Genomic DNA, 12811 nt, shown 5'->3' on the forward strand with positions numbered 1-12811 from the left:
AATTGTATTAATTCGTAATTGGATACCATGGCACTTTGTTTTGACCTAGATGTAGCAAAACTGTATTAACTCCCTGTACAACTCCCTGTATAATGATCAACTTTATTTGTTGTTTTTATGTACCTTATTTCAAATTAAAATCCATCTAATCGTAATTCTTTTAACAAAATTCATGATTTTAAGCAAGGACATTTTAATCCTTGTTTAAACCTATTTCCATTTTTAACTTTTTATAGTTATTAGATAACGGGAACATATTAGGCCGGTGTCAATTTTCTGCTTTGTACATTTATGTAGCTTTTACAAAGAAAGTCTGAAAAAACACTGTCCGTCCTTAAAATGTTCTTTTATTTAAAATATTATGTAACAAACGTATACACGAGGAACATTTTAACATGAAGTGGGTTTTTTTCTTCATTTTTTTTTATGTTAAAGTGACGTTTTGGCTTATATTTTTGTTATTAAATTCTCTAATTTTTCTTCGTTGGAATTAAATTCTTTCAAAAATAACACATGATTCCTCAATGTATTTCAAATACTTATGTTATACAAACATAGTAATATACGTTCACGCCACACATGAAATATTTCAGACTGGTTTAGAAGGATTTTTTTAAATTTATCACAGTTTTGTTTTGGAAGATTAGTTGAGTTTTTTTCACAAATTGCACGCAGTCCAGGCATAAAATGATTTTGTGGTCACGAAGGCAATTTTACTTTTACATTCAACAAGAAATATAAGCAAATTACAAATGGAAGATTTTCGATTTTAATAATTTAATTCAGCGCTAATTGTTACCCTTTAGTTAGATACATAGTGTTATTTTAAGAGACATCGTACACGGTAGGTCCTATTCGCGTGCTCTATAAAACCCCCGTTTGATGGGGCCGCTCGCTGGGTGCTAATCTTGCGATTAATTACGTGTGATGGCATTTTGATTGTGTGGTAAACGTCACAATTCAATGTAGAGGTCTTGCGAGTGTAATTTCAAGGCTACCCGTCGTAAGTAATCAAAGGGGGCGGGGTTAACTGTTGACATCGGTCGCGTGGCTTTGACAGCGTAAACTCTGGGAAAACATTCTACACGCTCGTCACGGGGATTCCCTTTGTTCGACCAATGAGGTAACAATACTCCGCCACAGGTGGGCTATGTAAGCTCGCTCCTGATTGGTCGGTTGTGTGGGAATGCTCTGCCGATTCCTGGCTTATTTATTGCGGGTGATTCAATGTTGTGATCAGAACACGTTGTGTCTTTACCCTGGAACATACACATATTGGAATTTAATTTCATCTTTGGAGAGTTTTGAAATATGTCGTCAGATTCTGAAATGTATACTCCGAAGAAGGATGACTCTCTTCGAAAGGTAATTATGCATTTTTTGAGTCAGGGACACAGTTATGTCTGTGACAGTCATCACATGATTAGATATTGACAGATAGTTTTAAATTTCAAGCAATTTTCAAGAACAGCGCTAAGTTATGTACAGGTCTTCGTTAGTCTTATCAACAAACTTTTTCATAATTTACATTGATAGTGACAGGGACTTAGATGAAATCCATGATATTGATTATAAAAACAAACCATCTAAAAATCCTAGTTTTCCACTGATGGAAGTATAGTTACACTACCATCAGAAACATATTGCCACAATTTATATTTATCTAAAAATAATAATTTAAAGTAGTAAGAGAAAGACAAATGGCTATATAACAGAGGTCGACTAAAAAGGTGTTTCCAATCTTACGTATATCTGTTTGTGTTACTTGATGTTTCTGAACTAACCAAGACTCTGAGGTGAAAAATATAGATTATTTACAGTATATTAAATAAAGGAGATATCGATTTTGTATGATTTAGTATTTAAAAAAAACACAGGGCGCTCTTCCTTATGATTTCCATTGCACTTGTTTTTTCATTTAAATTTCTTTGTGTTACAAAGTATCATTTCCCTTACACATTTGTTTAACAATAATTTATCTAATATCGATGTCTTTATGTAAGCCACAGCTTTATATTGCACGACAAATTTTGTACCGTGAAATTCGTTTAATGCTTCATATTTATGAATACAATGTATATCGAATAAGAAAAAGTGACTCTGAAAAGGCTGTTTTCTGCATGTCACGAGTCGTGTATGAATCTCTGTTAGGAGAGCTTTTCAGCTAAAAACTTTGAAATTGATTTGTTTAGTTTTATAAGTGGATGTATCTTTGAACATTACTGTGATTTTTTTAGATAAACAAACCAATGATGGAGAAAAAGAGAAGGGCCAGGATTAACCAGTGTCTCACGCAACTCAAGAGTCTCGTGTTGGAGGCAATGAAACGTGATGTAAGTAGTCATAAGTACATAGATTATATAGAATTACATTATTTTTGTTTGACATGTTTCTCTGGATTATCCTATCCCAGTACGATCCACAGCTATCCCTGACAATTTATTATGCCATGTGGTTTCTATAGAACTTTAGCTTTTTACTTTTAAATCAGTTTGTGGACATTCGTTATCATGTAATTCAGGGGTCAAAATATAATACAATGGTACCGAAAAGCATCACCTCAATATTCCCATTATCGTAAAAGACGAATGGAATATTTTTTTATCATATAAAACAAGAAAATGTTGACAGTAATGTGTGCAAACTAATGAATTTAAATTCTATTTTCAGAGCGCACAAGTTTCTAAACTAGAGAAGGCGGACATCTTGGAAATGACCGTGAATTATTTACGAAACACACAACAACAGCAACAACAATGTGTCGACTCGTCCACCGATATGAGGAGGAACAAATACAGAACGGGCTTCAACGAGTGCGCCACCGAGGTGATGCGTTACCTTGGAAACGACGAAAGAGTTACACCTGATGTCAAAACGAGGCTAAGTGATCACTTGACCAGGTGCGTTCGAGTGATGAACAGTCGCCTTGCTGAATCACGACCTGACGGTAATGACTTTTCCTCCCGGACATACGGAGATGGTTTATCCATTGACATTCCGGTGTCTGGATCGAATTTTGGATCAGTTCCGAATCAAAACAGTAATGGCGTTTATTTGCTGAAAACCCAAAACGTGAATGCAACTATGTCGTATCAATATCAGCAGACCATGTACACAAGTCGACATAGGACTCATGATACGTCAAAGTATCAGATCGCTTTAGACAATTCAACCATGAACGTTTCACCAGTAAGACAATCGCAACAAGACTTGAACGTCATTTCCGGTCAGCAACAACAGCATCATCCGAGACATATGAACGGTTTTCTTCATCGAAGATCACCGATAGGAAACGATAATTTGGATCAGCTCAACAATAACGAGGCTGTTTGGCGTCCATGGTGACGAAAATGCAAAGAGACTTTTCTTGAACTTTTGTGTAAAATGATGAAAATGATAATACGAAGTTGAGTGAATTCAACATATTTTTCAATGAACTAATGATTGAAGATCTGGTTGCAGATTGCTTCATTCTCAATGTGCTTGACTGTGATAATAATAAAGGGTGCCATTTTAATTTATTTTATGTGTTCGGTTCTTTTTGTTTAAATTTTCGATGAAAATGCGTTAAAAATATTGATAGCATAATTTTACGTAAATTTACGTAAATTCAAATGCATTTACCCTCTGTATTTGAATTAAACAGTCTAGCTTTCGCACAATAACTTTCAAGGTAACGCATAATGGATAAATAAATCCCGCTTTAATACTTGTAGAATATATTATATAAAGAGGTGGATAAAATAGGCACATTCTTCAGTCGCAAATTTTACATTGATTTTTGTAATAATTTGTTTAATTAAAAGATAAAACAGTATTGTTATTAGGAAATTCCAGAACAATAAACCCCAAACTTTGATGAAAACATTTTTATAAAACAGCTTGTTTCATAGCCTTATGATCCAACTAAAGTGAATATACATGTAATTGGAAACTACACCAGGAATTCAGTTCCAGCTATACATACATTATAATTTCACCTTTATATAAAAATATTAATCGTATCTACGCTTACTGACGATTGACGTTTCACATGGACCATGTACATGTGCTTAAAGTTTGTACGTTGTATATCGTACGAATTAAATTTATAGATGTTTGTACCACTATCCGTTCTGACACTAAACACATTGATATTGGTTCGAAAACCACAAGCACGTGTTGTCAACACTGTAATAAATCCTCTTTATAAACCAATAAAATTGACATATTAGAATCACCACTCATTCATTTTCTATACCGGTTTGAGTAAACCACACCGATAGTTTACGTCAATTAGCGCCCGAATGGTATAACTAGCCAGTGAAATTGACCACCATGGGGTACCAATTAGTGTCAGCATGGGTCACTGTGGTGGTCAGTTGATAAGAAAGCTTGACGATTCAAGTAGCTATATATGATAGACCTAATGTTTATTGATCATGATCAAGGACGTATATGAGACTTATAAATCCTTGATCATGATATACATAAGTTTGATACATGCAGAAACAAAGAGGTTATGATTTTATTCTAATATACAGAGGGAGCGTATACCATTAAACACAGAAAATGCTTCATAATTAAACGTGTCACAAATATGTTAATGATGCAAGAAATACATGTAATGTAATAATATTCACGGTTGCATGTATGATAGCAAAACAATCAGGGTGTCTTCGTCGAATATAGAAATTACTTTGAAGTCTAGTACGTTTCCGAAACAAAAACCTAAAGTACATTGTATACTAATAAGATTACAATGTTAGAACACCTATATTCGTGGACTAAGATGAAGATATAAAACCAAGCTAATACATTATTTCCTAATGATGTAAATAATCTTTCTTTTTTTAATTCTTTTATTACTTTGGGCTTATCAGTGGCAACAATAAGCTTACAAACAAAAGGTTCATTTTGTTGTTAGCATTGCACGGTAATAAAGACACGTACGACGCATGGAAGCGTATTAGAATATTAGATTTATTTTTATCTGAATGTAAATGAAGTGATCATACGTGAAGCATTAATAATAAGCTGATACGTTTTGCTTAACAACTGTTTTAGTTAAGATGTAAGTTTAATGGTTATAGACTTATACAAAAACACTTTGATGTTTTTGTGATCTTTATGAGTCACGAGAAGCTATTGACTGTATTGGCGAGTAAGGGAAAAAAGTATGCGAATTAGAATTTTGATGAATTTGCGAGCACCGAAGGCGAGAGATTTTGTTTTGGGGGTCCTTTTTGAAATAAGATAATTGATTTGTATTAACATTTTTATGAATAAAAAATAATGTGTGCACGGAAGATGAGAAAATCCATTTAGTCGTGAATGATGCGATGTTTTATTCTCATGTCCAGGTTTTGATGATCATAAATCGTGTCTACTATCGCCCACAGTCCGCAATAAACCCACTTTACCATGTATCCCTAACTTGTTGGATCTGATATACGATACGCTTAATTAGCCACTGGCTAATTTTCTCATGGAACTCTCTTTTCATGGAGATACAAACAGTGGGGCACTAATTGGATTACGCCCTGAGAGTACTGCTAATGTTTATTCAATCACTTGATATTTATTTGTTTACATTATTTATAAATATACATGCTGCCTTGACATTTTTATTACCCAGATTCCCTCTCACTTCCTGTCTATAACTATTTCACAACTATTGTGCTATATTTTTATTTCACGGCACTATGTACATATATATTATATAATCATTCATTTTTGTTTAGTTTACATTTGTATAAAAATAGTAGGATTTTTGTTATATTTTCTATTTTACATCGTAATATTCAATATATTTACTTTTGTATCAAGTTTTCAATTTGCATTATTCAATGCAAAATACATGTACTGCGAACAATGTTGGTCTCAGCACCACCCCCTGGGAAACTCCAAAAGAAAACTAGCCACATTCGTATTCTTATGATAAGAAACCATCGATGGACTATCATTATACAATCATTTGGATAGCCAATATATCACTGCAATTAATTTGGGCCCCAGGAAATGAATTTAATTGTATAGTGTTTTATTTCATATACCGTCGAACAGTTTGCCCCCACAATACTAAACTGCAGATGTACAATAAATACAAAGGACTAAATATGGTAATGACTCTTTTTGGCCCCTAAGTCTACCAAATTTCAAATTAAGTGTTTAGAAATTAAGTTGCTGCGTTTGAAATATTGAATACGCTCCCGTTTGAAATATTGAATACGCTCCCGATAAAATTTTAATGATATTTTTATTACCAGAAAGTATGTTTTTGCTATATAATTATGGTAGCTTTGCATAAATTATGCAAATTTCAAAATTCGGTCAATTTTGGCATATTTTTTATAGTTTGTTTTTCTTTTAAAAGCAAAAGAGCACAACCTAGAAAAAAACTTTATATTTTAACGGAATTAGAAGTAACGAAGAATACGTCATTTTGAGAAATATAAAGTTTGTTCTAGAATGCGCTCTATGTTAACTAGGTGAAAAACTGTGTAAAAAAGACCAATTTTGATGAATATTTCACATTTTGCATAATTAATGTAGAGTAAAAATGGTTGCCATGGCAACTAGAACTGCTATATTACCCAATAGCACTATCAAATATGTCAGGTATGTAGTTAAAAAAAATAGCGGATTTAGGGGCCACAAAAAACCTTACCATACCTAGTCCTTTCGCAGTCATCTACCCCTTTTCAAACTACGATAATCTGAGGGGATTCATTCGACATGACAACATTTTCATAATCTATTTACTAAAATCTATTATGTATTACTAAGGCCCAGACAGTTCACATATGACATCATTTGACTTAGTTACAATGTAATCCAAGGCCTATTCTTAAATCACGACATTGTTAAACTACATTGTAACCTAGTGCTTTCCTCTTCCCACTTTAAGAGGTGATTTGTAACTCTACTTTCAGAAATGATAATTTTCATTTTTTTGTGCATGTCAGAGAAGAAAAATGGTGTGTAGGGGCGGGTTTAAAAAGAAAGAGACTTTGGGAAGGTATTATATGATGGTAAGCTTGAAAGAGGAAAGAAAAGGACCAAGAGGTATGGGACTGTCATATAAAAACTAAAAGATACATCTGTAGGAACAACAACACCAGGAGACTTGGAAAGCATATACAGGACAGAGCTTTCATATTCTTTTAATCAATTGTTGTTATTTCACCTTTATCACATTGTACTTGCAGTGCAGCTTTGCTTATTCAATCCATATTTCTAATGCACTGATATTTTTTGTAACGAAAATAATTCCATTGTCAGTTTTAGGAGGTTTCCATATTTTTAGATACCAAATCAAATACAAAGGATGTTGCTTATTGAAAGCAAATGGAATAAAAAGAAAATATAATAAAATTCAAAGGCTTTCTAGCAAATGTTGTACTTCTCCGCTGATATTTACAAAAAGGGAGGAAATGCTTTTAAAGTAGTGATGAAAGAAAGACATTATATCTTACCTTATACAGCTGACACAATACTGTGGTTTTGACTGAAATTATATCTTACCTTATACAGCTGACACAATACTGTGGTTTTGACTGAAATTATATCTTACCTTATACAGCTGACACAATACTGTGGTTTTGACTGAAATTATATCTTACCTTATACAGCTGACACAATACTGTGGTTTTGACTGAAATTATATCTTACCTTATACAGCTGACACAATACTGTGGTTTTGACTGAAATTATATCTTACCTTATACAGCTGACACAATACTGTGGTATTGACTGAAATTATATCTTACCTTATACAGCTGACACAACGTGTGATATTGACAAAACATATCTTACTTTATACAGCTGACACAATACTGTGGTATTGACAGAAATTATATCTAACCTTATACAGCTGACACAATACTGTGGTATTGACAGAAATTATATCTAACCTTATACAGCTGACACAATACTGTGGTATTGACTGAAATTATATCTAACCTTATACAGCTGACACAACGTGTGATATTGACAAAAACATATCTTACTTTATACAGCTGACACAATACTGTGGTATTGACAGAAATTATATCTTACCTTATACAGCTGACACAATACTGTGGTTTTGACTGAAATTGTATCTCACCTTATACAGCTGACACAATACTGTGGTTTTGATTGAAATTATACCTTACCTTATACAGCTGAAACAATACTGTGGTTTTGACTGAAATTATATCTTACCTTATACAGCTGACACAATACTGTGGTATTGACAGAAATTATATCTAACCTTATACAGCTGACACAATACTGTGGTATTGACTGAAATTATATCTAACCTTATACAGCTGACACAACGTGTGATATTGACAAAAATATATCTTACCTTATACAGCTGACACAATACTGTGGTAATGACAGAAATTATATCTTACCTTATACAGCTGACACAATACTGTGGTATTGACAGAAATTATATCTAACCTTATACAGCTGACACAATACTGTGGTATTGATATAAATTATATCTTACCTTATATAGCTGACACAATACTGTGGTTTTGACAGAAATTATTATCTAACCTTATACAGCTGGCACAACTGTTTTTCGCGAGTTTTTTTTTTTTTTGATTTCGCGAATTTGTTTGAAATTGAAATCACGAAATTTAGTGGTTGGGTTTCAGTTGATGTATTTTATGTATTTATGCTAGCCATATAATTGAACACAATGTATTATATGGCTAACTATATACAGATCTGATTGGTTACATACGATTCGATAACCTGTGGTCAACGAGTCTTTCTTGGTACTTAGCGATATAACATTCTCTGACCGGTATACTACCACCCGGATTCACCGGAGAGGCGTTCCCCGAGGTGTTCACAAAACCACCAGTACAACCGAAAGTAAAGAAGGCAGGACAACTAACGAAAGCACAGATAGATGAATACTTCGAGAAGATATTAATGACGTTTTCTAATATTATGTTTGGACGTACTGGTATTAACAAGATAAGTGTATGTGCCGCTTTTATCACTAGGACTTTGGTAAGGTTCATGTACAGTATAGTCTATTAATATTTTGCATGCTGATGAATTACTACTCTGATACAGATGATTAAACGTACCGTAGTGTGTTACTATACATCATAGTTTACTTTGTTCCTGCCTTCACGAAAAAAGTATGCTTCAGAAGAAATATTGCATATCATAGACATCACAAATCTTTTTGTTAAATTCCCCTTTAAATTCACAAAACTTACACCCCTCTTACTTTACTACAGAAGTATATAAATTTGCTCTTGCATTCATGTTAATCATTTGTATCCATTAAAATAATTATATAATCTGAATCAATATAGTAATTTCAACAAATGTATTATATCAAGGGAGACACCTTTTATACAGTATAAGATAGTCAGAAGGGAGACAAAACCGTTTCATACATTCTAACTTTAAAAAATACCCCAACATATCGCACACTTAATACCAAATAAAGTAGCATATATTCCAGGTACTCCTACATTTGTTAGACCAGCTGTGTAAAAGTACGGCTGTCCTTTTGGCATTGAGATAACAGCTGTAGACGTTATCACACCTGCTTTGTTTGATGTCCATTATGTATGTACATGTCCATCACATGATGTACATATGATGAGTGAACCAAGGATTTATAAGTGAGAAGGATTCGTGTCTGTCTCTTTACATTACTAAACACCACGCGAGACGCCTATGAACCGGGAATAAAAACCGTTTTTTCTCAACAAATACTCGTCTTATCGAGTCAAACGAAACACCGATGTAAAGTTTATTAAATTTCACAACGTTTTATTACTTGCTTTAAAGACGGAATATTTAGGGGATATGTCTTAAATTTTCGTTAAAAAATTGACAGCTCATGAAATGACAGCACCGCTTCAGAAAGTAAGACGGTAACCCTCGCACCCGCAAGCTACATCAAAGGCTGCGCCGGCGGATATCAAAGGAAAATCAGTCGTCGCCCAACGTCACGGTCAGTGCACAAACACAAAAGCGCCTGCCTCGGACTTCCCCAAAACCCAGTGTGACTTATCCTTCTCATATACGTACATATGATGAGTGAACTAACATAGAATGTACTATTACTGCATGAAGATAATTCAATACAAGTTAAGTTTTTAAAAAAGCATGAATTCTTTCGTTATATTTACAGTTTGCACTGACATGGACTCAATAACCATGCTTTCTAGTATTATCATTATCAGTGTATAATGCTAGTTCAACACGTGCGTCGATTCTATTGTTACGGGCATAGTCGCTGGCGTAGCAACGTGGGGTCATGACCTCACTTTTGGTGGGAACATATAGTCTTGTTGGAACATAATGTCTCGATTCCAATCAGCTGTTCAATCGAATTTGTTGACGATGACGGGAGAGAAACAAATATGGGTATTTTAATAAAAAATATGCAACTGTCGCGAGAATAAATGATATTCATTTACGCGCAAAAATGTAAATATAAGGACAAGATTTTTATTTTGTTGATGTTATGAGGGTATAATGATAATGGAGCACGTGTGAATTATGTAACCCCGGCTACTTATCATATCTTTTCTGATTTCATAGACAAATGACTAAAACAAGAAATGTTTCAGGGGTTTATTTTGGTAGAAAACTTTTTCGACCCTGCTGAACTTGAGCCTAGTAGAGCGTCGATCAATGATTTGGTGAGCGAGGTGGCTTCAAGGCTTTACAAAGCCGGCAAAATATCAAGTTAGTATGTCAAATATTACCTACTGTAAAACATTATTATTATTTCTGGCTTTTAGCACAACCAATCATCCAAAAATATCATATCTGAGCACAGACACCTCTCCAGCCTTACTAGAATAGAACTATGCATTATGCTATGGTATGTTATATTTTTTATGTATTTATTTTTGTGTCACTGTCGATTATAAGCAATCCATAAGTTCGTAAATGTGTTATATGCAACACATGGGGAAAACTATGAAAACATATAATAAAATGACTTAATTTCTTGGTGACTTAATTTTACGTTTTCATGCGTAACGCATTTTCCATCCGAGTTAATTTTGTGGTTTAAAGTCCTTTGCTTCTACTTGATACCTTTGACCAAACAATTCCACGACGATATCGCCCACGAAACTTACTCAGTTTACAGTACATATAAAATGTTCAGCCAAGGGAGATAATAGGGATCTCTATATTTTCTGTGACTTCTTAAAAAGATAAAACATATTGTAATTCAAGAATTTTTAAATTCTAAGTCGATAGACTTTTAGAACAATTATTAAAGTAATGAATTTGGCATTAGTCTATGATGTCATAGCTGATAAGGCAATGACATTGAAATAAAGTTGTTCTTCATTGTTTTTCTATTAAACTCCAATATTACAATATATTATAGCTAGTTATGCATGGATGGAATTACATTAAAAACTTTGGTACTACAGTATATAACATTTTTTGTCATTTTTTTCACATTTTAGATTCACTTAGCAAATAGTGTCAATAAATTACCGTATATATAAGTGTTCTCCTTTAACCATATTGCTAAATAAGTCCGTGTTTGTTTTTTAACCAAAATCACTTACACTGCTATGTCATGTAGATGATGTAGACTTCTTGTGTACAAATACGCTCTCTCTTTATAGATAAAGCTCTTTCTTTTTATTGTAATCTAAAATGTATATGACATATGAATGTGACATCAAAAAAGATCAATCTGATTAGTTTTTTAATGAGAAAATTAAGCATAAATGATGAAATGAAAGCTAAAATTCCTTACGAATCGCAGGTTTATAAAAATACAAATTACATGTATATAGAGACTGCAGAATCATAAGCATATGGATCTGTTTCATTCTACTTGTGCACTGGACAAGCTCAATACATGAGGGAAAATACTAACAACTGCTATTCATATAATAATGTATTTGTAAGAAAGTTGAATAAGAATATTAATGTCTCTTTGTGTTTTGAATTGTCGCAACGCTGGTATATGATTTTTAATTCTTATACTCCAGATCTCGATTTCTCGAAAAAAAAGTCACGACTTTTAACAGTCAAAACTTAAGCTATTTCTACTATGTAATCTATGTTAATACTTTTAGACTTCCATTCGTTTTTGACTTAAGTTTGTTTCGAGAAATCGGGACCTGATAAGATTTGGAAGGTGAAACTCGCTCTCCCTGACGAATGGTAAAACGAAAAGCAAAATATTTCCATCATTACTTGCTACACTTTTCTTCATAGATGTTAAGTATTAAAGGTACAGTATAACATTCCGTAGTACTATGAGTTATTGAATAAACCCCTTTTTTAAATTCAATTCTATTCAATAGTCATTTTAAATTAAAAAAAAAAGTTATACATACATACTGGGTATATAATTATGTGTGGATGAAGATTACAACGTTACGAGCTACATTATCTTTACGATTTTTTACGAAAATTTGAAGAATAAGGAAACAAAGAAATATAAACAAACAATGATATTAAACAACTGAATTATTTTTATAACCTTGTTATTATGAAGCCATTATCAGATACGATACACTAAACACAAATTGTCCACGTATTATGACGGTAGGACTGGACAATTATTTTTCACTACATAACAATAACTTTAAGACTTTTACTGTTTTGCAAATTCATAGCCACAATTTTTGCACAGGGTATATCAAATCCAAATCCAATGAGTCCTCTTCGATGGAATTTCAAGAAATTAAATAAAAAGGTAATGGTTCGAGATACATCAGTAAGAAGTGGGCTTAGTTTCCTTTTCCAATAAAATAATATTCCTAGGTTTGTCTTCCTTTGGTGTACAACTTTCATGACGTTGATCAGAAACTATGTTATT

At 33.1% G+C, this 12811-nt stretch overlaps 1 protein-coding gene across 1 annotated transcript; it reads left to right on the forward strand.

The window, feature by feature from the left end:
• The first annotated feature begins 1228 nt into the window (after positions 1 to 1228).
• On the forward strand, positions 1229 to 3521 carry LOC138309323 (transcription factor HES-4-A-like). Its single transcript, XM_069250502.1, has 3 exons — positions 1229 to 1365; positions 2238 to 2333; positions 2671 to 3521. The coding sequence occupies exons 1-3, from the start codon at positions 1312 to 1314 to the stop codon at positions 3343 to 3345; spliced, it is 825 nt and encodes a 274-aa protein (XP_069106603.1). The 5' UTR covers positions 1229 to 1311; the 3' UTR covers positions 3346 to 3521.
• The last annotated feature ends 9290 nt before the right edge of the window (positions 3522 to 12811 follow it).

The sequence above is a fragment of the Argopecten irradians genome, chromosome 1 (genome assembly GCF_041381155.1).
Source record: "Argopecten irradians isolate NY chromosome 1, Ai_NY, whole genome shotgun sequence".
In the NCBI taxonomy this organism is placed as follows: domain Eukaryota; kingdom Metazoa; phylum Mollusca; class Bivalvia; order Pectinida; family Pectinidae; genus Argopecten; species Argopecten irradians.

Excerpts from the sequence above, each read along its gene's own strand:
- LOC138309323 (XM_069250502.1), top strand. The coding sequence starts at position 1,312 with ATGTCGTCAGATTCTGAAATGTATACTCCGAAGAAGGATGACTCTCTT. Across the intron at positions 1,366-2,237 it reads AGGATGACTCTCTTCGAAAG|ATAAACAAACCAATGATGGA; the intron begins GTAATTATGCAT and ends TGATTTTTTTAG. Across the intron at positions 2,334-2,670 it reads TGGAGGCAATGAAACGTGAT|AGCGCACAAGTTTCTAAACT; the intron begins GTAAGTAGTCAT and ends TTCTATTTTCAG.